The sequence below is a fragment of the Tursiops truncatus genome, chromosome 6 (assembly GCF_011762595.2).
Source record: "Tursiops truncatus isolate mTurTru1 chromosome 6, mTurTru1.mat.Y, whole genome shotgun sequence".
NCBI classification, from domain to species: domain Eukaryota; kingdom Metazoa; phylum Chordata; class Mammalia; order Artiodactyla; family Delphinidae; genus Tursiops; species Tursiops truncatus.
The window spans coordinates 115448802-115474184 of record NC_047039.1 but is presented as its reverse complement, the minus strand read 5'-3'; the positions used below and the strand labels follow the sequence as shown (position 1 = coordinate 115474184).

General features: G+C 55.6%; 1 protein-coding gene across 1 annotated transcript in view; it reads right to left on the bottom strand.

Annotated features, from left to right (window-relative positions):
* CACNA1B (calcium voltage-gated channel subunit alpha1 B) overlaps positions 1 to 25383 on the bottom strand; it is a 195201-nt gene that overhangs the window by 102030 nt on the left and 67788 nt on the right. Inside the window, exons 11-16 of the mRNA XM_073806930.1 lie at positions 22023 to 22232; positions 17833 to 17945; positions 12350 to 12462; positions 10865 to 10996; positions 10628 to 10700; positions 684 to 801 (exon numbers count right to left, since the gene is read on the bottom strand). Of these exons, the coding sequence (XP_073663031.1) occupies positions 684 to 801; positions 10628 to 10700; positions 10865 to 10996; positions 12350 to 12462; positions 17833 to 17945; positions 22023 to 22232 (759 nt within the window). The remainder of the gene's footprint in view (positions 1 to 683; positions 802 to 10627; positions 10701 to 10864; positions 10997 to 12349; positions 12463 to 17832; positions 17946 to 22022; positions 22233 to 25383) is intronic.

Below are 25383 nucleotides of genomic sequence, written 5' to 3'. Positions count from 1 at the left end.
ATAGACAGGCCTGCTCAGGGCCCCAGTGGGGCCCACGGGACAGGACGCCAAGGTCGGCTGCTGCCTCCTGGCACTGCCCACAGCTGTGGGCACCCGCAGAGGCCTCGCTACGCCGAGAGCAGGACGAAGGCCATGCCCCTTGGGGCCCAGCCACAGGGACACACTCCAACCGGGCGGCGCGGTCAGGGGGCCTGAGGCACAGCCTCCCTGGCTGGGCTTGCCCTGACGCCCCAGAGTCCCACAGCCCAGACCCTGAAACACAAGCCTGAGGAGTATCCTCCACACAAGACCTTCCTTTGCGCTTCTCTGCAGGTGGGCGTTTCCATGGGCGAAGGTTTGTTCAAAAGCCCAGTGCCACAACTTAATTACTGAATTAAATTAAAGTGAAAACAAAACAGATGGCTGCCCTCAGGCTCAAAGCCCACGTCTTCCCGCCGCTGACCTCGCTACTTGCCTCGGGACACCCCACGCGCTGCTCACGCTTTCCTCGGCCCCCGGGGCCGACCTCAGGCTGCATCTGTAACTCAAGCTGCTCCTGGGCAGGGGTGCATCATGGCCCACCCTCCATGGGAAAGCCGCCCACACGTTCATTCGTGCCGACCACCGGCTCCGTCCTCCTGGGGAGGGAGGGGAGAGCAGGCCCAGGAAGCACCGACCCCCTTGCCCAGACGGCAGAAGGATACAGTTTCCAAACAGCGTCAGGACAATGAAGTAAACCGACGAGAACATGCCTTTGCTGACTCCACCTTGCGATTCGATCCCATGATACATCACCGCGTTCCAGTCCTCCCCAGTCAGGATCTGCAGAGGGCGGGAGAGCAGCCGGGGCATGTCCCCACAGCCACCCGCGTTCACACGCACGCCCACACCCACAAGCCCATGGGCACACGAGTGCGCACACACAGGTCCTTGGATGATGGTTAAGGTGGCCCAGGAGCCTCCAGAGAAACCTCCAGAAGGACATGGCTGCTGGGCTGGGTCAAGATGAACATGCTCTGGGTTTCTGCCGAGAATGGAAAGGGAGCTCCCAGCAGGAGAGAAAGGCGAGCAAAGGCAAGGAGACCACGGCAGAGCTTCCCACGTCCCAGAGCTGCCTGGTCACTGCCGCACCAGTGAGGAAACTGAGGCTCGCAGAGGGGCACAAGCTGCTCATGGCCAGACAACAGCTACAGGGCCTCTGACCCTCCAGGTTCCTGCCTCCCCTGGCCCAGGGGGTCCAGGCCACGAGGGCGGCTAAATGCCGTCCTTGCCCCATCGGGAAACACGTGCCTCTTTTTCACTTGTATTTGGGGGAAAGTACAAGGGGATAAGGTAACAGACACTCGTGAGTCTGCCACTCAGAATGGAAATTGCTAACATTTTGTCATATTCGCATCAGGTCCCACCACCCACGATCACCCTCGACAGGCAACCCCAACCGTGAACCTGGGGGGCCTCCAGTCTTTGTGGTCCTACACCACACAACACACACACACGCCTATAAATGAAATACACCACGTGTGTTTTAAGCATGCACGGGCAGGTGTCAGACTACATCATCATTCCGTTCATTCACTCTTTTATCTTTGAAGTGTACCCGGGTGGACACGTATAAACCCACTGTTCGTGGAAGGTGCTGCATAGATCCCTTCCACGTACTCACCCATCTTCCCCAACAGGCACTTCCGAGGTTTTTGCCGGTGTGTCCCACTGTGAACATGAAGTTTGTCTAGAACGGGTTCTGCCGGATCGTAGGTTCTGCACGCCTTTGACTTCACTAGACATTTCCAAAGTGTTTATCCCAAATTACAGTCCCACCAGCAACGCAGGCTCTGTCTTCCTCACACCCTCGTCCCAAACTGAGCGCAGTCACACCCTTTGATAGCTCCCGGCCGGAGCGGTGAACGGAAGAGCCAGGCAGGCGGGACATCTTCTCTTGTATCCAGTGGCTGCTCAGATCTCCTTTCTGTGGCCTTTTCAACACTTTGGCTTGGATTTCTGGTAACTCACCTTTTCTTACTGACTTCCTTAAGTATTCTTGTATATGCTAGCTCTCTATCTGCAATGTCTACTGGAGAAACCTTCTGCTGGTGTCCTTTCTGCCTCTAACTAATTGTTTGTGTTGTAAAGAGGTTGAATGAAGTCAAATGTGTCCGTCTTTTCCTTCATGGTTTCTGCTTTTTGCCCCTTAAGAAATCTCTCTCCGTCCCAAGGTCATAAATAATTTTCCTCTATTTCTTCAAATCATTTTAAAGTTTGGCTTTTAGGTCTCTAATCCAACTAGGGCTTGTGGTTACTGCTCTGTGCACACCTGAGGATGAAGACCTCCTTTCTTCCACACAGAAGGCTCGTTTTTTGACCATCCCATCCCGCTCCCATTGATTTAAAATGCCATCTTTTTCATATGAGCAACTTCCTACATAGGCTTGGGCATGTTTCTGGGCTTTCTAGCCTGTTCTTTGATACTTTGTCTTTGTACCTCACAATCTTCATTACTGTAGCTTTATAATAAGTCTTGATATATGGAGGGGCACATCACTCCTTCCTGAACTGTCCTGGCTATCCTTGGCCATTTACTCTGCCACAGAATCAATATGCTGAATTCCAAGAGCAGTTCTGTTGGGATTTGGATCCCAAATTAAATTAGGGAGAACGGATCCCTTTACCACAGTAAGGCGTCCCATTTATAAACATAGGTATTCAGTTCTTTCGGTCTTTTAATAACAATTTATAATTTCACCTGTAAAAGTCTTGCATACTTTTTGTGGATTTATTTCTGGATAACATAGCTTTTGTTACTACTGTAAATGAAGTCTTTCATTTTAATTGAATATTCTAATTGAATGATACTGTTATATAGAAAAGCTTTATTTTTCCTATGTTGACCTTGTGTTCAGCAACAATGAATTCTCTTATTATTTCTAATTGATTCTCTTGAGTTTTCTATGTAAATAATCACACCATTTGTAAATAATAACTATTTTGTCTATTCCTTTCCAGTTCTTCTGCCTCTTTCTTTTTCTTATTACATTGACTTCAACTGCCTGAATACTAGATATCCTTAGTTATGCTTTCAATCTGTATTAGTCTGGGTTCTCCAGCGAAACAGAACCAAGGGGAGATGTCTGGGTATATCTTGTGGTCATGGAGAATAAGTCCCAAGACCCACAGCTGACAAGGAGAGACAATGGTGTAAGTTTCAGCCCAACTCTGAGTCCAAAGACAAGAGAAGACGGATGTCCCAGCTCAAAGATGGTCGGGCAGCGAGAGTGGACTCTCCCTTAACTCAGCCCTTTTATTCTACTCAGGCCTTCGGTGGACTGGGTGAGGCTTCCACATCTGCTTTCTCAGTCCACCAATTCAAATGCTCGTCTCATCCAGAAACACCTTCATAGACACACCCAGAAATAATGCTTAATCTAGACACCCCATGGTCCAGTCAAGTTGACATAAAATTAACCACCAACAATCTTTTATCTGTGATGTTTGCAACGGTCTTTGTAAAATAATAGCTTTACTGAGATATAATTAACATACCATATAATTCAGTCACTTAAAGTGTATAATGCAATGGTTTTTAGTATATTCACAGATATGTGCAACCATTACCACAGTCAATTTTAGAACTGAATTCTAAATTCACAATTTAGAATTCTGAATTTAGAATTTTATTTCCATCTCTTCAGAAAAGAAACCTGGGCTTCCCTGGTGGCACAGTGGCTGAGAGTCTGCCTGCCGATGCAGGGGACACGGGTTCGTGCCCCGGTCCGGGAAGATCCCACATGCCGCGGAGCGGCTGGGCCCAGGAGCCATGGCCGCTGAGCCTGTGCTCCGCAACGGGAGAGGCCACAACAGTGAGAGGCCCGCGTACCGCAAAAAAAAGAAAAAAAAAAAAAAAAGAAACCCATCCATATTAGCTATCACCCAACTAGCTGTGGGTTTGTTTTCGGTTTTTTTTTTTTTTTTTGAGTCCTCAGTATTTTAAGTTCTTTGTATAACATGTTTTTCATCATCATATCAATATTCTATCTTTCTAAATCTATTGATATGCTTATTTTTCTCTTTTAAACTGTAGAGATCAGGAAATTACATTGACAAATTATTGTATTACTGAGATAAGCACAGTTTAGCCATGAGGTTCTATTTTATACACAATTGGATTTGATTTTTGAGTATTCTATTTCAGACTATTTGCATCTACCTTCGCTGAGCGAACACTTAGAGTGCCTGCCTGCTGTGCGTCGGGCAGTCTTCAGGCACTTGACATCCTCAGTCGACAAAACAAAGCCCCCGCCTCACAGATCTGTGGAAGGAGAGAGCTCTCTGAAGTGGAGCCAGGAGGCCTGGATGGAATCTGGCCTTTGACCACTTCATGTCCTAATGCAGGCCTCCAGAACATCTGTCAGAAACTCAAGACGCTTATCAGACACCTACCCTACAATGCCTGGTGACAGCCATCCTTGAAGGACACACAGTTCCCTTCTTGTGTCAGAGCGCAGCCTCGTGGCTTTTGTCTTACAAGCCCCCGACTCTTTCTCTTCCCCAGGACACTCTTTTTATTTTAGCCAAATCTGTGTCTCTTGAATTGCAGTTCTTAAGACCCCAAAACACTTCTTATTTGCAGCCTCCTGCAGTTTTTTTGGTTGACAGAGCTCACGCTCTGTCTGCGTTTTGCTTTCCTTACACTGTTTTTGCCGGGCTGTGGGGTCAAGGTTGTCCTAGCCCCATGAAATGGTTTCTTCCCTTCTCTGGAAGTGTCTGAGTCCATTATCATCTGTTCCTTAAAGGCGTGGCAAAACTCACCTTATAACTCCCCGAGCCCTGCGCAGGAGGCAGGAAGGCAGGAAGAGAGCTTTGACTAGGGATTCCATTTCTCTAATGGTTATAAAATTATCCAGTTCTTTTTTCTTCTTGAGCTGATTTAAGTAACTGATGTTTTCCTATAGAAGTGCACATTTCATCTAAGTTTTCAAACCTATTGGCATAAAGTTGCCATAATATTCTTTTGGGATTTTAAAAATATCTCCCTTTTCTGTAGTTATACCTCCCTTTTAGGCTATACTTTCAAAAAAAATATTTTTTTATTGAAGCATAGTTGATGTACAATATTATGTAAGTTACAGGTGTACAATACAGTGATTCACAATTTTTAAAGGTTATATGCCATTTATAGTTATTATAAAATATGTCTATATTCCCTATATTGTACAATATATCCTTGTAGCTTATTTTATACGTAATAGTTTGTACCTCTTACCCCTATATTGCCCCTCCCCTCTCCCCTTTCCCCACTGGTAACCACTCTTTTATTCTCTTTATCTGTGAGTCTGCTTCTTTTCCATTATATTCACTAGTTTGTTGCATTGGGCTATACTTTTTATTTGTGCCTTTTTTCTTGATCAGTCTTGCTATAAAGTTATCTACTTTATTAGCCTTATTGAGAACGAGCTTTTTAGGATTTTGTTATCTTGGTATTTTAGTTTTATGTTTCATTAATGTCTGCTCTTAGCATCATTTTTTCCTGCTTTCAATTTCTCTTTGGTTTACTCTATTATTCTTTTTTCTAGATTTTTAAGATGAGCACTTAACTTATTTATTTTTAGTCATTCTCTTATCTTGACAATTGCTTTTAAGGCTCTAAGTTTTCCTCTAAGTATTGCTTCAGACTCATCCTATGAGCTTTGCTAATTATTGTTCGGTCCTAAATATTCTGTACTGCCCACTGTGCTGTCTTCTTCAACCCAAACCCTCAGCTTTCAAATATGCGGAAGATCTTAAGTGACTGTTTACTAGTGCTTTCTATTTATTTAAGTAATAGCAAGAATGTGCTGGACTTCCCTGGTGGTTCAGTGGTTCGGAATCTGCCTGCCAGTGCAGGGGACACGGGTTCGATCCCTGGTCCCGGAAGATCCCACATGCTGCAGAGCAACTAAGCCCGTGTGCCACAATTACTGAGCCTGTGCTCTAGAGCCTGCGAGCCACAACTACTGAAGCCCACGTGCCTAGAGCCTGTGCTCCGCAATGAGAAGCCCGCGCACCTTAACGAAGAGTAGCCCTGCTCGCTGCAACTAGAGAAAGCCCGCGCAAAGCAACAAAGACCCAACGCAGCCAAAGAAAAATAAACAACATAAATAAATTTTAAAAAAAAAGAATGTGCGCTGTAGGACTGTGATTCTTTAATGCTTGTAGAAATTTCCGGAGCGACTTAACAAGTGATCGGTTTCTGTGAATGCTCCTTGTGCCCCAAATAATGGCTATTTTATTCACTATCAATCGGCAAGTTCTGTGCGCACCAGCCGATTTGTGACTGCTGTGCTCGTGAGTTCTTTTACATCCTGTCTAATCCCTGATCAGCTTCATCCTTCAGTCTGATAGAAGTATAAGTCTCTTAAAAGAGGGTGGACTGCTGATTTCTCCCTGTAATTCTGTCGGGTTTTGCTTGGTATGCTTTTTGAGCCGTGCCGTTAGGCTGCATCTTCCTTTTATTGTTGCGTAATGTACTTCCTGATTTTTACAACAGCTTTTTTCTCACCTTCTTTTTCACTTCTCTTTTGGCTGATGTTAACATTACACCAGCTTTCTTTTGGTTAAGGTCTACTTAGTTTATCTTTTTGTACCCATTTAATTTTAAATTATGTACTATTTCAAACATTCAGAAAGGTACAATGAACAATATTTAAAGCTCTGTGTACCCATTACCCAGCTTAAGAAATAAAACTTTAAAATGTAGCTGAAGTTCCCTCAGTAGAACTCTCCAGTCTCATTCCTCCTCTCCCCAAGCCCAGCTCACCCTGAATTTGGTGTTAAACATTCCCATGCAAGCTTCTACACCTGTACTTCCACATATACCATGAACTTGTTATGCAATGTGTTTTGAAACAAGATGCTTCCGCCCTTATTAAATATTTAGTATCATATGCTAAACCGTAATGGAAAATAATGGAAAAAGAATGTGTGTGTGTAACTGAGTCACTCTGCTGTACAGCAGAAATTAGCACAACATTGTAAATCAACTATGCTTCAATTTAAAAAATTAGTTAAGTAGTATCATATGCCTTGTATTATTTCAAATCTTGCTTTTCTTTTTTTTTTAGCTTAACATTGCTTGTGATCCATGTTAATATAGTTAATTCTAGGTCACTCACGGTCTTGCTGCACAGACGGAACACACCCTCCTATCCACTCTCCTGATGATGAACAATCGAGAGGTTCCCAGCGTTTTGCCATCATACACGATGCTGCTGTGATGGTCTCGCAGGTCTCTCTCTGTGCATTAGGCCAGGGACCTTCCGGAGCACATGCCCACAGCAGCAACTGCTGCTGTGTGAGTTCCGGCGGGTTAGATACCGTGACATCACTTTCCAAAGTGGTTCTACCAACCCACCAACAGCACAAAGGAATCCTCATTTCTCCACATCTTCTCTAAAACTCGAGACTGGTAGATTTCTTAATTTCAACTAAACTGACAGGTGGGTTTACTTTGCATTTCCTGACTATGCGTAAACAGATGACGGTTTTTACAGGTCTACTCATCAGCCCGATTTCCTGTCCCGAGTTCCTTGCTTGTACACTTTGCCCTTTCCTGCTGCATTATTTGTCTTTCCTTTTTGATTTGTGGAAGTCTTCGATTTATTCTGGTTATTGGTTATTTATTCTGGCTGTTGGTTATTAGCTAATGCTGTGGAAACGTCTACTCCCAGCCTATGACTTGTTCGTTTGACCTTTTTATGGGGTCTTTTGATGCACAGAAATTTGTATTTCAATAGCAAAGTCTGTCAAAGCTTTCCTTTATGATCTGTGCTTTTCTGCATCTTCCTTAAGAAGGCTTTCCCTGCTTTCAGTCAGTAACGTTACTCTCCTGCATGTTCTAAAATTTCAGAGTCGCTCTTCACACTTACGTCTTAATTCATCTGAACTGATCTTCAAATCTGCTACAGGGTAGAAATCCAACTCCACGTTTTTGTCTACGGATAACCAAACTGTCCATCTGCAGTGACAACATGAGTGTTCTGTGTATATAAGTATTTCATCTGTAAATAATGACATTTTTCTTTCTTCCTTGGCAATCCTGAGAAATGTTATTTCATTTTTTTCTTATTCTACTGCACTAAGACCACTGACACTAGCATACTCTGCTAAGGGTTTTTATTTGCAAGGAGTGTTGGGTTTTATCATGGGATTTTCTTTTAGAAAAAAAAATTCACGATGGACAGTTTCAAACATACAAAGTGGAGAGTGTAATATATCCCTACGTACTCATCACCCAGCTTCAACGATCAACACAATTTGTCAGTCTTGTTTCATCTGCCTCTCTCTCTGGTGCTCGGCTGTGCTTTTGCTAGAGTTCAAATGTTTTCTCTGATCGTATGTGTTTTTCTTCCTTCTTTAATCTGTTAAGATGAATTACATTAATAGACCTTCTAATGTTAAATCATCTTGCGTTTCTAGGATAAATTCAAGTTGATCATAAAGATGATCTTTAAGTACATCCAGTACTTCCCTCAGGACGTTTTGTCCCTCTGTGTGTGACAGTAATCTATATGTTCGTTCTCTTATATTGCCCTTGTCTAGTGTTTTCATATCAAGGTTATTCCAGTCTCATAAAAGGGTGGGTGTTTCCTCTTTAACTTCCCTGGAGTCGTCTGTATAAAATTGGAGTAACCTTTCTGAAATATGCAGCAGAATTCACTTGTAAATCTGTCAGCGTGTCTCCAGGGCAGGTAGATTTTTCAATTATTCAATTAGTATTCAGAAATTATTCAGTTTCTGAAATAGCCCAGCTTTTCTGCTTCTCCTTGGGCTAATGCACCTTTTCTCCCCATTTATCCTCTTTCCTAGACGTATCCATATCCGTGTCTGCAACGCTTTCAGCAGTTGGCTGTGACTCTCAGAATCTGTGTCTGGGTGTGTCTTTCTTCCACCTCGAATTGCGGCTCTCTGAGTGGGAATTCCAGGCCAACAGGGACCGTCCTCCAATATTTTAAAGTTGCTTTTCCCAGACCTTCTGGCATCATTGCCACGAGAGGCCTGCCATCAGACTGGCATTCTTTTGCAGGAGCTCTGTCTTTCTAGAACAGATTTCAAGATTTTCTCTGTATCAGGCTGTGTCCAGGTCTCAGCTCTTTCTGGAACATCGCTGGCGCCCTCTCTCTCCACCTCTGAGCCGCAGCTGGCTCAGGTCCTCCGCGTTCTTGAGAGGATCACGTCCGTGTGCGGTCCAGCCTCCACTTTTTATTTAAGCAGCTGCGTCTTTTACTTCCAGGAATGTTACTTAGTTATCTTTCGCATTAACCGGAGATCCTCAGGTCCGAGGTGGCTTTCTTCCGTAACTTTGTGCTGAGTTCTTCCTTCACCCTCTGAGGGTTAACGGCGCCTGCATTAGTGTGCTGCTTCAGTTTCTTAGGAGCGGCTCAGCCTCCACCTGTGGGCGTGGTCAGGCAGCTTCACCAGGAGCAGAGTTCAAGCTGTTCTCCCCCTGGTCACATGCCTCCCTGCGCCCTCTCCAACCCCATTCAGAAGCAGGGGCTCCGGCCTGGGTCTCAGGCCCTCGACCCAGCATCATCCTGTGGGCGTCACAGGCCCGGCTGGGCCAACAGTCTGTCCTGGCCGTCCTCTCAGCCTCCTCCAGCCTCGACCACTCTCTCGGCCTCCTTAAAGCGCTGGACGCTTCCCCAGCTCTGAGTCAGTCAAGCCATTGGCGATGCTTCTGATGGAGAAGGTGCGAAGGGTAGTACGCTGACGGGCAACCCAATCCTTAAAGCTCAGAGGACGGCGAAGCCACAGGACCCGAAAGTGGGGTCGGACGGGAAACAGAACGATGACAGCCCGGAGTCTGGAGTCCTGCCAGGCCGGGAGCAGACGAACCTCTGGGAAAAGAGCTGCTCTGCTCCACCCAGGTCGGGAGGGGGGCTTGCGGGTGACATCACGAGACTGAGTCACTCTGTCAGCAAGCGTCTAGTGTGGTTCAAACGGTCGGCTGGAAAGACGCCTTCCTTTCAGAGAGGAGCCCCAAAGGTCCCCTCTCCATACACTCATTGTGTCTCCAGCGCTGGCTGGGGGGCAGCGCCAGCAGCCCCAGAGGCCAGGAGCCAGGCAGGGCCCTGGCCAGAGCACCTGCAGCCTGTGGGCTTCCCTAAGTGCCATTGTGGGCACCCCCGCCGCCCCCGCCTGTCCTGCTTGGCCTCAGGTGTGGCGGAGGGTGCTCATTGGTGAGGCCAGTTGTGGGGCACCCAGGGGCCACAGCTCTGTGAGGGGGACAGCGCTGAACCGGGAGAGTCCTCAAGAGGGAACCAAGGCTCAGCGTCCCCAGGGGCTGCGGGCGGCATGTTTCCAGACACAAAGGGAAACAGGGGCCGCTGGGGCCAAGCCATTGGAGGGAGAAGCCTGGGGAGTGCTTTCCACTCGACTCTCAATGGACGACGGCTGTGATCGGTTCCAGGTCTCGGGGGCAGAGAGGTAAGTGGCGACCTGAAGCCAGGGCCTCCCAAGGTGTCCACCTGTTCCTCGGGCAGCTCCTTCCGACCTGGTCCCAGCGCGGGGGGCGCACGTCAGAGGCGGGAGGGGCTGACGGGGAAGGCAGGCTGTGTGCCCTGCACACCCGGCAGGGGGGCCCCACACGCCAGAAGTGAGCCAGGAGCGGGAGCCTTACCTGGAAGACCGTGAGGATGGCGGCGGGGAAGGTGTCGAAGTTGGTCGTCGGAGTCTCGTCCTGAAAGTTGAACCTGAGAGGAACAAGGGTCTTGGACAGAGGCAGCTCCATCGGGCTGGACGGGCTGCGTCTGGTGCCAGCGGCCCCCCTCAGGACCCTCAGGGAGGGGAGCGGAGGACGCGCCCGGGGCGGCACCATCCCCTCTGAGCGCTGCGTCCGGGGCCCGGCCTCACTTACTGTCCCCCGAAGAGCTGCATGCCCAGCAGGGCGAAGACCACGATGAAGAGGAAGAGCAGGAAGAGCAGGCTGATGATCGACTTCATGGAGTTGAGCAGCGACACCACCAGGTTCCGCAGGGAGCTCCAGTACCTGCGGGGGGAGGCCTGGTCCGAGCGCCTGGACGCCCGGACACGGACGCACGTGCCTGTGGCTTCCGGCGCCTGCTGGCCTGAGGGCCCACGCTCGGTGTGTGGAGAGTACTTTCTCAGGGGTCCAGACCACCCGTCTGGGCCGCGCCCGCCCCCTGCCCACCGGGACAGCAGACGCCAAGGGTCCAGCGCTAGGCTCACGGTCGCCTCCTACACCTGCTCCCCAGTCTCCCCACCCCCACGACCACGCTGCCTTCGCCCCTCAACCCCCTCAGGCCAACTCGCGGGAAGCGAGGGCCACGGCCACACAGGAGAAGGGGCTGCACTGGAGCATCCATCAGCATCGCCACCCTCAGCACGCGGGTCCCCGCGCAAAGAGCCTCCACTGAGCAGGCCGGGCACGGGGTGCAGACGCTGACCCCAGCGGCCCCTCCCAGAGGGCCAGGGCCACACAGTGCGGAGCAGCCCTCCAGCCTCGACTCCCTTCCACCCCACCCCTCCAACGCTCCTGGGGGTCCGAGACTCTGTCCCTCTCATTCAGCTGGCCCCCCCTGGCTCACAGGCCCCCTGAGGTCTGCCCACGGTCTAGCCGCTGCTGGCTCGCTGGGTGGTGAGCCCCCTCCAGCTGTGGACAAGGGCGGCCCCCCTCCCCAGCACTGCTGATCCGGCAGAGAGGGGGGAGGTTTGGCCTGCGTCGCATTCTGGCCTGGGCCTCAGCCTCCTTGTGGGCAAAAAGGAGAGACCTGCTTCCAGGCTGTGAAGAGCCAAGTGGGATGAAACTGAATACACGGTCAGGGCCCCGTCCTGCCACCGAGGACAGGCCAGGCAGCGTCGGCCCCGAGTGGAAAAGGCAGGCCTGGGAGTTCAGGTCAGAAGGTCAGAGTCCCGTCGGGCCAGGACGGGAGCAGGGCTGCAGGGTAGGTGAGCAGACTTAGGGGCGGGACGATGGGAAAACATCCATCTGATAACCTCTGTTTTCTCCATCAACTATGGAGCAGAGTCATCCTTTGAGGTTGAAAGGTGGGCTTGCTGATTTCAAGAGAGGAGACAGGGTGAAACCGTGGGGAACGAGCTAACGAAAGAACCAGAAGTGCTGGGGCAGTGCTGAGGCTGGACATGGCGCTGCAGGTAGACAGGCTCCCAGGGCCGACACGAAGTCCTGTGGGCTGTGGCCCTCGCTCGCGTGGGCTGCTTTGTGACTGTCTTCTGTTTTTAACCAGTTAAAACCCACAGAAAGAGATTCCAGGCCGCTGAGGGCAAGACCCACGCCACCCGTCCCCAGGAGCGGCACCCGTGTTGGCTTGGCTCCCACACTGCCCGCGCCCCCGCCCCCCAAAGCGCACGGATGACATACTTCGTGACTTTGAAGATTCTCAGCAGCCGGAGTGCCCGCAGCACACTGATCCCAAAGGAGGTTCCTGGCTTGATGGCCGCCCAGACCACTTCGAAGATGCTCCCCACGATGACCTGCAACGGAGATGAGTCAGCCTGGGGCGCGCGTGCGGCTGCTTCTCTCCGTAAGCATCTGCCCCGCCCACCCTGTCTGCAGCTCAAGCCACAGAAGGCGACAGGAGGCACAGGCCTCACACTGAGCCCCCGCCGCCTCCGGGAGCTGCAGACGGTGTCCGCCCTTCCCCCACCCAGACACACCAGGAGGACACAGAACAGGGGCGAGTGGGGCTGCAGCTTTCCCGGCAGATCCTAAAGCCTCCTCGTCTGATGCCTCCCCTGTGCTCTATCACAGCCCGGTGACCCTCTGGGGCCGGCAAACCGCCTGCGACAGCTTTGACTGTTACGCTGCTCTCACACAGACGAGCAGACTCTGCTTCCTTGTAACATCCCCTTTCTGGTCCTGCCACCTCTGAGATGCTCCAGTTCATAACGGCATCTTGTCTTCTTCCGAACAGCGGGAGCCAGCAAGTACCACCAAGGATAGATGGGCGCAAGCCTGCCCCTTGTTTCACCAACAGTCATCCTGGGCGCCGTCCACGTTGGTGGACCGGGACTTGCGGGCAAGAGGCCTGCCCCTCCTTCCAGCCACTCCTCAGCATCAGTGTCTCATGTGAGGGACTCAGAAAGGACAGAGCAGCAGGGCTGAAGCACAGCGGACCCCTCACCCAACGGCAGCCAAACAGAATTCCCTCCCTGGCCACTGCACCTCACGGGGCACACCCGGGCTTGCGGTCAGCGTGAGCGCTCGTGTGCCCCTCGTGCGTGTGGCTAATTCTCACTCCCTCTAAGCTGGCTTCTGCAGCTGGTGGGGAGAACTCCACTGCCGAACGTCGATCTCTTAAATTCCCTTTCGCTTCGCTGGGCTCACACATCACCCAAGGTTTCAGTCACTTCCACCCACTTCATACCAGCTGCAAACAGGATCAGCTCGACATCAACATCCTCACCAAGCCTGACCAACAGCGACTATGCCAGGGCAGCGGTCCCTGCAGGTTAGCGCTGGTCCACGACCCTGCGTGTCTGGTCTGCTGGCTGCACCAGCTCCGCATCGCCCCAAATGCACAGCCTTCCGCTGCACGTTTCCCCCCCTGGACGCAAGCACACCATTCAGGGGAGTTCAGACCTGCTCACAGCTGCCGCACCCACTACGGCCCTAGCAGGGCAGCGAATGGAGCGAGCTTGCCGCGTCTGTCCTCGGTCCCCCGAAAGTCACCACCGGTTCGTCTCAGCGTCACGCAGCACCCAGATCGTGCCCGGGGCTGAGGCCTGCTGTGTTCGGAATCTGCTTTCTTCTCACTGTCACTCTTCCAACATGTCTCCTATTTCCCAGTAAGCCTCAGAATTTGCTCGCATTGGTTCACAATGTAGGTGGCCTCTCAGGACGGCCCCCATGATCCCCACTGCTTCGGGTTCCCCCCTTGTACACCCCCGTCCCCTGGAGGGTGGGCTGGACCTAGTGACCCACTTCCAGCAAACAGAACACAACAAACGTGACGGGCTGGCACCTCTGAGAACAGTTACAAGAAGCCTGAGGCTTTGGCCTTCGTGCTCTCGGCCCTCTCTTGGGCCACGGCTGCCGTGTTGTGAGGACACTGGGGCAGCCTGTGCAGAGGCCCACGTGACCAGGCCCGAGCCTGCCAGCAGCCGCCAGAGTGAGGCCGGAGGATGACTCTCTGAGGTCTGTCAACAGTCACGAGCACAAGCTTGGAAGGGAGCTCTCCAGCCCAGCGGGGGCTGCGAGGACTGAACCTCAGGAGGGACCCGAGAGTCACAGCCTGACTGCTCCCCCACCAGAATGAGAGGACAGCATGTGCTGCCTTAAGCCACTAAGCCCTGGAGCAACTTGTTACCCAGAAGGAAAAACCAATGCCGACTTCGGAAGCAGGAGTGCCGTGCTGCTGAACTAAGGTGCCCAGGCGCGGGGCGGCTCTGGAGTCGGGGGGCGGCCCCAAGCAGCACAGCGGCGACGGCCTGAGGCGCCCTGAACACACTCTTCCGAGGACTCTGGACGCTGAAGGTGCCGTCCGTGAGGCCTGCAGGAGAGTGAGGGGGCACAGGAAACTAAGGAGGGGAGCGGGCAGAGAGCCACGCTGCAGCCGCAGGGGCAGCGGAGACGCGCCTCCTGCGTGGGGCGCTGGCGGAGGCGCCGTCCAAGCAGAGTGCCCGCGGCTCTGCTGCCTGGCGTCTCCTGCTGCTCGCGGCCCAAGGCGGGAGGAGGGCGGGAACTGAGGAAGCGCTGCTAAGTGAAGAGAAGCCACAACTCGCTAGTTTGGGAGATGCTCAGCCTCTCCAGAGACCAAATAAGGCCAACGTTAAGAAATGGCACGGTCAAAAAAAAAAAGAAATGGCACGGTCTAAAAATGAAGCCAAGGGCACAGTGGGGGCTGGTATGGAAGATCCCAAAAGATCAAAGGCGGGGCCTCCGAGCATATTCAGCTGCTTTCCGGCCCTTCCAGGGATGTAGGGTGAGCCTCGCAAATGGGCCTCTCGAAGCAGTAAGTCCTCCAGGACGTGGGAGGGTGTTGACCTTGGTCATCTCAGCAGCAGCTCAGTCCGAGAAGGGCTCGTCTCTAAGAGAGCTGTGGGCACGGCTTCCGTCCAATGGACTGAACTCTGGGAAGGCTCACAACACACCCACAATGCTCTTAAAAGGCTTACATGCACAAAAATGTCACCAGCTTGGGTTGAAATGCAAAAACCAAAATGAGGCCTTTGGATCCCACAATTCTACTAAGCAGGAAGCAGGCCAAGAAGACCTCAGCTGGAAACGTTCCCTACCTTCCACGGAAAGGGGAGGGGACTCGAACGTTCACTACCTTCCACAGAAAGGGAAGGGGACTCGAACGTTCCCTACCTTCCACAGAAAGGAGAGGGGACTCGAACGTTCACTACCTTCCACGGAAAGGGAAGGGGACTCGAACGTTCACTACCTTCCACGGAAAGCGAAGGGGACTCGAACGTTCCCTACCTTCCACGGAAAGGGAAGGGGACTCGAACGTTCGCTACCTTCCACGGAAAGGAGAGGGGACTCGAACGTTCCCTACCTTCCACGGAAAGGAGAGGGGACTCGAACGTTCCCTACCTTCCACGGAAAGGAGAGGGGACTCGAACGTTCCCTACCTTCCACGAAACGGAAGGGGACTCGAACGTTCCCTACCTTCCACGGAAAGGAGAGGGGACTCGAACGTTCACTACCTTCCACGGAAAGGGAAGGGGACTCGAACGTTCACTACCTTCCACGAAACGGAAGGGGACTCAAACGTTCACTACCTTCCACGGAAAGGGAAGGGGACTCAAACGTTCCCTACCTTCCACGGAAAGGAGAGGGGACTCGGGTAAAACCAAGAGCCCAAGGGCTCCCAGGCCCCAGAACGAGTCAGGGCTTTCCCAACACGTGCTGGCTGCAGTCCAGCCGGCCCTCCTGTGCATCCCACTGGCCCTGTTTTGAACGGGAAGGTCTAAAGCAGCTACCCCTGCCCGTCCCACTGCTGTATGCTGGGTGTGGGCGTGGATAGCTCGTCTCTCTCAGTTCACGGCTCTAAGATTGAAAGAAACTGTAGGAGCCTCAACCAGACCTGGGTCCGATTTGGATGACGAGATTCGGGGCGCTGAGCTGATGCTGTGATGGGATGCGTCTGGGGAACTGGGAGTGCAGGTGAGTGTATCTTACACTTCCACCGTATCTTACACTGGATCAGCGGACTGTGGTAGTCAGCCTCCGGGACGGCCCCCAAGGACCCCTGCCTCCTGGTGCTCGCATCCCTGGGTAGCATTCTCCCCATGAAAAGCGGGCGGGCCCGGCGACTCCTTCCTGACGAATGTTAATACAACAGCAAGGCTGACGGCTGTCTCTCCTGAGACTGGTTTCTGTAGCCTCCGTCAGGTACTCGCATCACGAGCTGCCACACGGTGAGGACACGCAAGCAGCCTGTGGAGAGGCCACGGGACCGGGAAGCGGGGCCAGTCACCAACCACGAGCGAGTCCGATCAACAGCCTGTGAGGAGCCTGAACGCAACCCTCCAGTCCTGATCAAGCCTTGGGATGACTGCGTCCCCGGCCTCAGCTGGGCTGTAAACGTGTGAGAGATCCCGGGCCACAGGCACCCTGTAAAGCCACGCCTGGATTCCTGACCCTTAGAAACTGAGATAATAGATGCTTGTTTTAAGCTGCTACGTTTTGGAAAACTTTGTTGGCTTGTGTGCAAATTATTCCCCTGCCCTGGGGCCTAGCTGGTTCCCACACACCGTCACTCTGAAGTCTCCTCCCCTCTTTGGGTCCCCTCTGCCTATGCGCACCACAGCTTTCTTTGTAACCAAGAAGGCAAAGGAGTAGAAGAGCTGGCTTCCCCACAACCATCTCTGAAAATCGCAGGTGCCCACGTGTCCCAGAGAGCACCTGGGCAGCCACCGCCTTCCCCCGCCCAGAGCTCAGGCAGCATGGCGGGTGTACGACGCCCACCCCGGGCTCCAGCACTGACTCCCCTGCACACTAGCTGGGCAGTCCTGGGCCCATCACACAACGTCTCCAGTTATTCATGCATGAAGTGAGTCGTCGTGAAAATCTGACAAAGTCGTAGACACTGTCTGTCAGCTGCACTGCAGCGCAGAGAGGAAAAGGTAACGTTAAACTGCATCCCAAGTCGAAGCTTTCCTTCGACCTAGGTCCAGCCTCCTCCCTGGCTTCTGAGAAGTCTGCAGAGGTGCAAGGCCTCCTCGGGCTGTGGCACGGCCGCTTCTCACTCAGAGCCTCCACCAGGTCAGAACTCAGCCTCTGGACAGATGTCAACAGCACCCCATCCCCAGGCTCTGGGCTCAACACAGGGAGGAGCCCAGGGAAGGGGACTCTTCGCTGCCCGGCCCTGTGCTCATCCACAGTGAGCCTCAGAAACACCTGCCTTCCAGGCCTCCCTCACCTGCAGAGGCTGGTGAAGGGACCCAGGCCCACTGCTCCCCTCCGGCCTCCCCAGGAAGCGCTGCTGCATGTGCCCAGGACCAGACCCACAGGAATGAAGGGGGTCAGGACCACAGCCCCCTTGAGCCTCCACGGGACAGCAGACATTCAGAAGATCGCACACCAGGTGCGGAGGAGGCCACAGAGCCTTAAGCTGATCTTGAGACTCTACAGACAGGGCCAGGGAGGGAAGGAGGCTGCCCATGGCCAGCACCCGCACCAGTCAGGGCCTGACCAGGACAGGCCTCCCCTGCCTGCCAGCAGCCTTTCTGACCCACAGGGGGTCACAGTCCCCCAGCCCCCGGGCTCTGCTCCACAGGCCCCAGCTCACACTGGGTACGGCATCGTGGGAGGGGTGTGTGCGCTCTCCGGCCAGGACACCGCGGACCCGTCTGGACCCCCAGCAGGCGTCCCTGACGAGGTGGCTCACTCACCCCAAAATCGAAGCAGTTGAAGGAGGACCGGAAGTAGCTCCTGGGCCCCAGGCCGTACATCTTCAGGGACATCTCTGTGAGGAAGAGACCCAGGAAAACAAACTCTGCAAAGTCTAGGAGAAGCCGGAGAAGAGGGGGATTAGCTCGCGTCTCCTCCCACCTGGCTCCAGCCCAGACAGGAGGACACCAGACCTCTGGGCCGACCCAGGGTGGGGCTTCCAGGCCTGGCCGGTGGCCCCTGAGCTCCAACCTCAGCCCAGGACAGAACAGCCCGCGAACAGACAGGGAGTGTCGCAGAGAGGTGCTCCTTCCAGCTTGAAAGCTGAGTGCCCAGTGCCTTGGGACACAGAGGCAGCCTCCCAGGACTGGGCTCAAGAGTGAGTTCTGGGTCAAGGGCCCAAATCTCCCAGGGGAGGACCCAGGCGTCAGGCAGAGGGCGCCCAACCCCCGTGAGTGAGACTTCTGCCGTCCGTCTCATCCCGCGCTCCGTGCACTGACGGCAGCTGGAATCCCTCAGCCACCCGGCCAGAGCCCCCGTCCCTCTGCGAGGCCCTCCTGACCCCCCTGGACGCACAGCAGCACCGTGTTGGGTTTTAAGCATGTTTGCAGGCTCGCCCCCCTAAAGGCGAGTGTCCCTACCACCTGACACCCCCAGGCCCCCGCAGTACGAGTCTCCCAGGAGGCACCCATGCTTGCTGGGGGCCTTGGGGAGTCATACAGAGACCCCTGTGGGTGGGGTGCCTTGCGCTTCCCGCAGGCTGGGCCGGGCAGGCAGCAGTGGTGAGCAGGGCCTGCCTCAGCCCAGGGATCCCGCCACGGCAGTGCTGACCCGGCTGGCAGGACTGAAGGGAGGCTGCACTGGACCTGCTGCGAATCCAGCGCACACAGACACTGCCCCTAACCCAGCCTGAGCATAAGGCAGGGTCAGAGCAAGAGGAAACAGTCCAAAAGCGGTACGAGGCCACAGACCGCAGGAGACGCAGCCGAGCTCGGCCACTCACGGGCTGCCAAACCAGGAATGCCAGACGTCAGAACAAGGCCACTGGCTTTGACCCTCATCCCAAAGCTGGAATCCACCTATCATTTCAGACAGTGAGCCTCTGACCCCAGGGCGCGGGAGCCAGGGAAGCAGCTCAGCACCAAGGGCAGAGCCCACCATGCAGGGCCAGGGACCGAGGGGTCCAGTCACCAGGCAGTTGCCCACCCAGCCTCCCCGGGGCCTCTGGCATCCAGGCTAGCTGGGAGACTGGACCTCAAGCAGCTCACGCTAAAACAGATGGTAGAAGAGGGGGCCACACGCTTGCTGCCCTCCCTGCACACCCCGAAATCTACACTCCCCCACAGCTCTCCACCAAGTGCTGCACAGAGGCAGCGGCCTCACTGGGCAGGTCTGCGGCAGCCGAGGCCCTGAACAAGCTGAGACATCAGTTCCACTGCCCACTGGGCACCATGCCTCACAGACACACACGTGATGGTCCTTACGGCCCTGGAAGGCCTCGGGCAGGGGACCGGAGTACGTGGACAACCAGCTCCTGCCTGGCCTCTGAAACCAGTCAAAACCACCACCAGGGCACCCGAGCCGAGCACGGGACGAGTAATGAGACGGCAAAGCAGCCCTCCTGGAGGAACCGCAGGAAAGCCGTGCCCGAGTGCAGTGGGAACACAAGCCCCGGGGCCCCTGCCCCCCAGGGCCCCACGAGAGGAGCTCAGGTCCTGGGAGGAGCGACCACGGAGACGGGCACCCCAGCCACACACACGGCAGACCTTGGAGCTGACACTGCCTGGGTGTCCACCTTGCTCCCGAGAGACCAAAGCGGGAGCCCTGTGCATGAACGAGCACAGGAACCGCCGAAGGGGAGGCTTTCAGAGACAGGGGACACCTGGAGCGGAGCCCCCGGCACCCTGCCTGCTCCTTCTCTCTCCCAAGGAGGAGACCCTCAGCTTCACGAGCTCAGCCTCCCCTCAGAGGCCGAGAAAGGGTGCTCACGCGTTCATCCCTAAAGCATTCATTCAACTAGCAGGCCCTGGCGCTACTCTGAGCTGGCCCGGGAGACAGCTGACCCCTCTCCCCAGAAGATTACAGGCTAGGGGAGCGGAGCAGGTAGGTTAAACAGTGTCTGCATTATAACAAGAGGACAGCGTGCTGTGGGGGGACAGAGGGGAGGGTGGTCAGGTCATTCCGCGAGGCCTGGGGGTTCACGGGATGACAGCACCCACTCCCATCCCTCCGTCGCCATCCAAGCCTCAGTCTCGGGGTCCTTGGTGCGCTGGGAGCGGTGTGCTTGGTGGGCAGACAGTGAGGTGCACAGTGCCTGCGCTCTGCGGGGCGGCCAGCCTCAGGCCAGAGTCCCATGGCGAGCTCTGATGAGGCTGGTCCAGAAGGGGAGTCCCCACCTCTGCGTCTGCCTCCTGCAAGGCCTGCCCTCCCTTGCTGGGTCAGCCTGTCTCAGCTCCAGCCCAGCTGTCAAGGGCACTGAGCAGAGGTGTCCAGAGGCAGCACAGACCCACCCCTCCCTCCAGCCACTTTCCCTGGGGAATATGCTGATGAGCTCAGGGGTCTCCAGAAAACCACAGAGAAGGCAAGGCAGTGAGGGGGCAGATTCCCCGCCAGGGATACCTACGGCCTGGCCCAGCACCTGGACACTTCCAGCCTCGCGCTCCTGCATGTCAGACAAGCGACCAGGCCATGCGGCTCACCCCCAGCCCGCTCAGCTGGTGAATGCCCAGGAAACAAGGAGAAACCACAAGACTGACTGGGCGCCACCGGCTTCTTCCGAGGGAAGAAAAGGCCTGGTTAGGAGGCCCCAGGGAGCAGGCGCACCATTCGCCGAGGTAGGAGGAAGCCCTGTCTCCCCGGGCCCTACCCAGCCCCCAAGGGCGGGGAGACTGCAGCCTGAGGACTCAAGGCAGACACTGAATTCGGTCCCAAACCACGTCTCAAGCCACCAAACCACGGGTCCAGGACACATGGTTCAGGGGCCAGGGCACCAGTTCCACATGCACCCTCTGTGCCGTAACCCGCCCTCTCCCGGGGAGCCAGCCTGGCTGCTAGAAGCTCCCTGGGCTCCTCTTGCTTCCGCTTTCTCTTTGCCCTTTCCCATTATACCAGCAAAGATTTCAATCGAAGTTTGGGAAACAGTAGCCTGGAGTCCTACCCCCAACACAGGCCTCCCCACCCACACTTTCAAGCAGCCCGTGGAGCCGTCTGTCCACCGCCCACAAGAACCCTTCAGCAGCTTCCCAGGCTCCCAGTTGGAGCTGCCCAGGCTCAGTGTGGCTGGCCCGTCAGGGGCCAGAACTGGGAGCCAGGACGGTTCTTCTCTGGAGAATGGCTCTCTTGGCCACCTAGGTGACTGCAGGCGCGCAGGGTTCCGAGCAGAGAGGGAGGCGCTTGTGGGGACCCAGAACAGGCTGTTTCCAGATCAGCCGTAGACACGAGCAGGGTGAAGGTGGCTGACCCGGGGAAGGGGAAGGAGGGAGCACTGACCGCAGGACAGAAGTCCTTCGTGCAGTGTCTTCAGAGCTCTTTGAGGCAAGACAACAAAGCAAGACCTTCAGTTGCACGTGCCCTGCAGGGCCCTTGGGTGTGAAGGGTCAGCCTGGTCCCTGGGGAGGGACCTCAGCTCTTTGCCTCCTTGGAACTGTAGCCAGGGCCGGACAGGTCATGACCCAGAGCCCCTGGCCTGGCCTGAGGCTCATGGACACAGGCTTGCAAGGCATCCCTGGTCATGGACACACCCAGATTCAACCAACCAAGAAGACAAGCAGAAACAAGCAGAAGAGCCCGGGGAGGCCCCTGGGAGCCAGGACTCTCTCTCCTCAGGGGTCCAGGGCAGATGGCTCCCTCGTTCCCTGGGTCTAAAGCCCTTGTGGCGGAGGACACATGACCCTGGTGCCCCAGACCCCTCACTCATTTCCCACTACCCCGATGGATGGGGGTCTAACCAGATCAGCCAGGCTCCCTGGAAGCAGGGCCCAGGTTGTTGGGGAGCCCTGGGATGGGGAGCCCAGGCCTGGGGCACAGCCAGGCCCCCAGCAGAGGCCCCTGGAGCACTTTAGTCAGCACAGGGGTCCTGCCCAGGGCATCCCAAAGCAACGGGTTGTGGACCGGAAGCGGTTCAGAAGAGGTTGGCGGAGGCGGGGCGGGGGCAGGGGTGGGGGCAGGGGCGGGCCCGGGCCCGGCTACGTACACAGCGCCGTGGTGAGCCGCTGGGGCTGGTTGTAGTGCACCATGGCCACGCACAGCGTGTTCAGGGCCACCACGCACAGCACCACCCAGTAGAAGCTCTGCGCCTTCACCAGACGCCGGATGAAGAACCGGAACATCTTCTCCTTCCTGCGGAAGTACGACGAGCTCTCCGTCTTCCCGCTCTTGAGGCTGGCTCGGGCAAAGGGGGACCCTGCGGGAACAGGGGCTCGCTGAGGACGTGGGGGACAGGTGGGCCCCAGGACACGCTCGCCCTCCGCCGCTGTGAGCCCCGCAGATGCGTCCTCGAGGACGTGCATCCCCCACCCCACAAGGACGCTTGCCCCCAGCCCTGGCCCAGCTCGAGGCCCCAGTTTTCCACAGGCACCAAGTGTGTCAGACCCGTTACCGACATTGTGCTAATGACCCGTGTCCCCTGCAGTGGGTCCTGACCCCACCCCCGCTTCACAAACGAGGGAACCCAGGGCCGCGGCGGTCTCCATGGCTGCTGGGCTCTGGGTGCGAGATCTGGATTGGAACCGGCCTCTCGTCCCCAGCGCCCCCGGCCACCGTCCAGGAGGGCAGCCCCGATGCTCCCAGGCCATTCCCACTCCTCTGTGCGGCCTGGGGAGCCCAGCTGCTTCTGGCCCTCCCTCCCTCTGTAGCTCAGGGGTCAGCAGCCAGTGACCACCTGCTTTTCAAGGAGTTTTACTGGAACACAGCCAAGCTCCTTTGCATCTGGCCCAGCTGCAGAGCTAAGTGTGGTCCACAGAGCCCCCAAAGCTCAGTCTCCAGAAAGTTTGCCAAGGAAGCCGCTCCTCTGCCCCGACTCACCAGCCAAACCCACTGCCCCCACCGTCACTTCCACGCCTGCGGCACCTCTGCTCTGCCCCACCGAGAAGCGCTGCGCTCACTGGCTCCTTCTCGGCTCCACGTCCCGGCGTCAATACCGCCCTTCTTTAGGCTCCAGCTAACAGGTCTCCAGCCCCCCAACGATCGCACCCTTATACAGCTGCACTCTGTCGGCTTGTCGGCCTGTTTCGTGCCCAACCCCCAGGCCACACTGAGCTCTGGGGGGACAGGGCCACCCTCTGCACCACCCAACCCCTCGCGCCACTTGACAAACGAGCGAGCAGACTTTGTGGGTGCTTGGAAGGTCTGAGTGCCTCCGAGTGTTCAAACCCAGCTGGCTCTGAACCCCTGGCCTGGCCGTCAGTCCCTGGGGAAGGAGCGTGTGGTGTGTGTTCGGTGGTGGAGGGCGCAGTCGCACAGGTTCGTGTGCGTGTCCACACCCAGACTCAACAGCACAGAGAGCATTATCAGGCTGCTGTTCTCTTGGATTCACTAAGTGAAGACGGGCCGAGGCCTCTGGAGAGACCTGTCTACAAGCTGAGCAGCTGCGTCGGGCAGGGAGACGCTGTGCCCCAGACACAGGAGGGGCGGCCCCGAGGAGCATCCGCCAGTCCGCCCTGTGGCGGGGTGGGGGGGGGCGTGCAGGGCCCTAACGGGGAATTCCTGGCTCTAGACGCCACACCCCACCCACACCCACGGAAGACACTGCTCCGTCACAGCCTCTGGCTGCGCCGGGACACAGCCTCCCAATCCACGGCCAGACACCAGCCAGTGCCGATTATTCGGGGCTGGCTCATTCAATGAAACCTCTTGGCCAGCCTTGCCAAGGGTTGCAAAATGCCAAGGCCACAGCCAGCTCCCTCCTCAAAGGCAGCCCTGGGGCACAGAAGAAGGACAGGCACCCAGTACAGACAAGACGAGGAGAAACCTCCACACAGGCAGAGCCATCACGGACCCACCCTGTGGACCCACAGGCTCAGAAACCCCAGACACAGCCATTTAGAAACAGAGTCGCACACACGTGCTACACAGCATACCCGGACGCTGACCACGCCCCCAAAGACACTCAGATTCACACAGGCACACACCCGTGAACACACACAGGCCCGCTCTGGGGAGGGAGGTCAAGAGAACACTTGACTCAAGCAAACCGCCTTGTGCATACCCATGGCCAGTGAGACAAGAAGCACATCCTCCACAGGCACTCCCTGCTGGACAAGCCCCGTGAGGCCAGCCAAGCCCGGCCACGAGAAGGGCCTCAGGGCTGCTGCCCTCGCGTAGCTGCCTGGCCACCTCCGCCAGGGCCTTGGGGCCCCAGGGCGTTCCGGGCCTGGGTCCCAGCAAGCAGCTCGTGTGTGCTCACGTCAGCTCTCTTTTACGGTGCTCAAGGCAGTTCACAGTAAAAGTGAACACACGTCACACCCAGAATCGTAGCTTTGGGGGAACAGGAGGCACCGGGACTCCTTTTGGCTTTGTGCAGTTTTCAGGGTTAACTTAATCGGCATATATTCTTTATGACGAAAAGGCTTATTTCAAGAAAAATACGTATCTTCAAGCTCAAGCTAGGGGGCAATCGGGAATGAAATGGACTGTGGACGACAACAGAATTGAGCCCTGGTTAGGACAACGCGGGTGCCCACAAACACCTGGGTGTCTTCGCGCTGGGCCCAGACGGGGGGCTCGTTAGTCAATATAACGCCTACGCCCGTCCTGCTTAGTGCCCACCCTTCAAGAACCGCCCTGAGCGGGGCACAGAAACGCAGGGTGGCCGCGACCTGCCCCTGCCCCCACAACCCTGCCAGGTCACAGGTCAGAGATCACAGGTGACAGGCACGAAGTGCAAGTCCCCTTCCGGCTTAGTGGCTGCCCCTGCGGGCCTGGGGGGGGAGGTGGGCGGAAGCGACATGGGCTGAACACCAGGCATGTGGACGTGAGCCCCGTCTGCCCACCAGGCACGTGGCTGGTACACCCTCGCGGCTAGAGAGTCCCTACTGGAGACAGGTCCAGGGTCACATGCGCCCCACAGGGTCTCGGGGTTAAAGGAAACCATGCAGGCCAGCCCACTGGGCCCCGACCCGCAGCCAGCAGGGGGCGGGGAGCGGGGGGGCACCCCGGAGGTGCCAGGCCCCACATCCAGACCCGTGGGAACCAGCAGGTGCCAAGCCTGAGGGCCCCCGAGTGCAAGGAGACCCCTGGGCTCCGCCGGGGCCACGGGGGAAAGTCTGCAGGGTCCCAGCATATAGCACAGCACGAAACCAACGCCAATAAAACTGAGAGAGAAAATAAAATTCCCCCCCAAAGTCATTCAGCAGCTGAAAGGAAAGAAGTTCACTCTGAAAACCCCCAAACTAGTAGCCTCAAAAATGCAGCAAAGCAATCTTAAATAAACACAGGCAATGTAAGGAGAAAGAAATCATGAGGAAAAGGACGAGAGACACAAAGGAGCCAAGTAAGATACACATGAAGTAACAGGGACTCCAGGACTAAAAGGAACAAGGAAAGGAGGCTGAGTA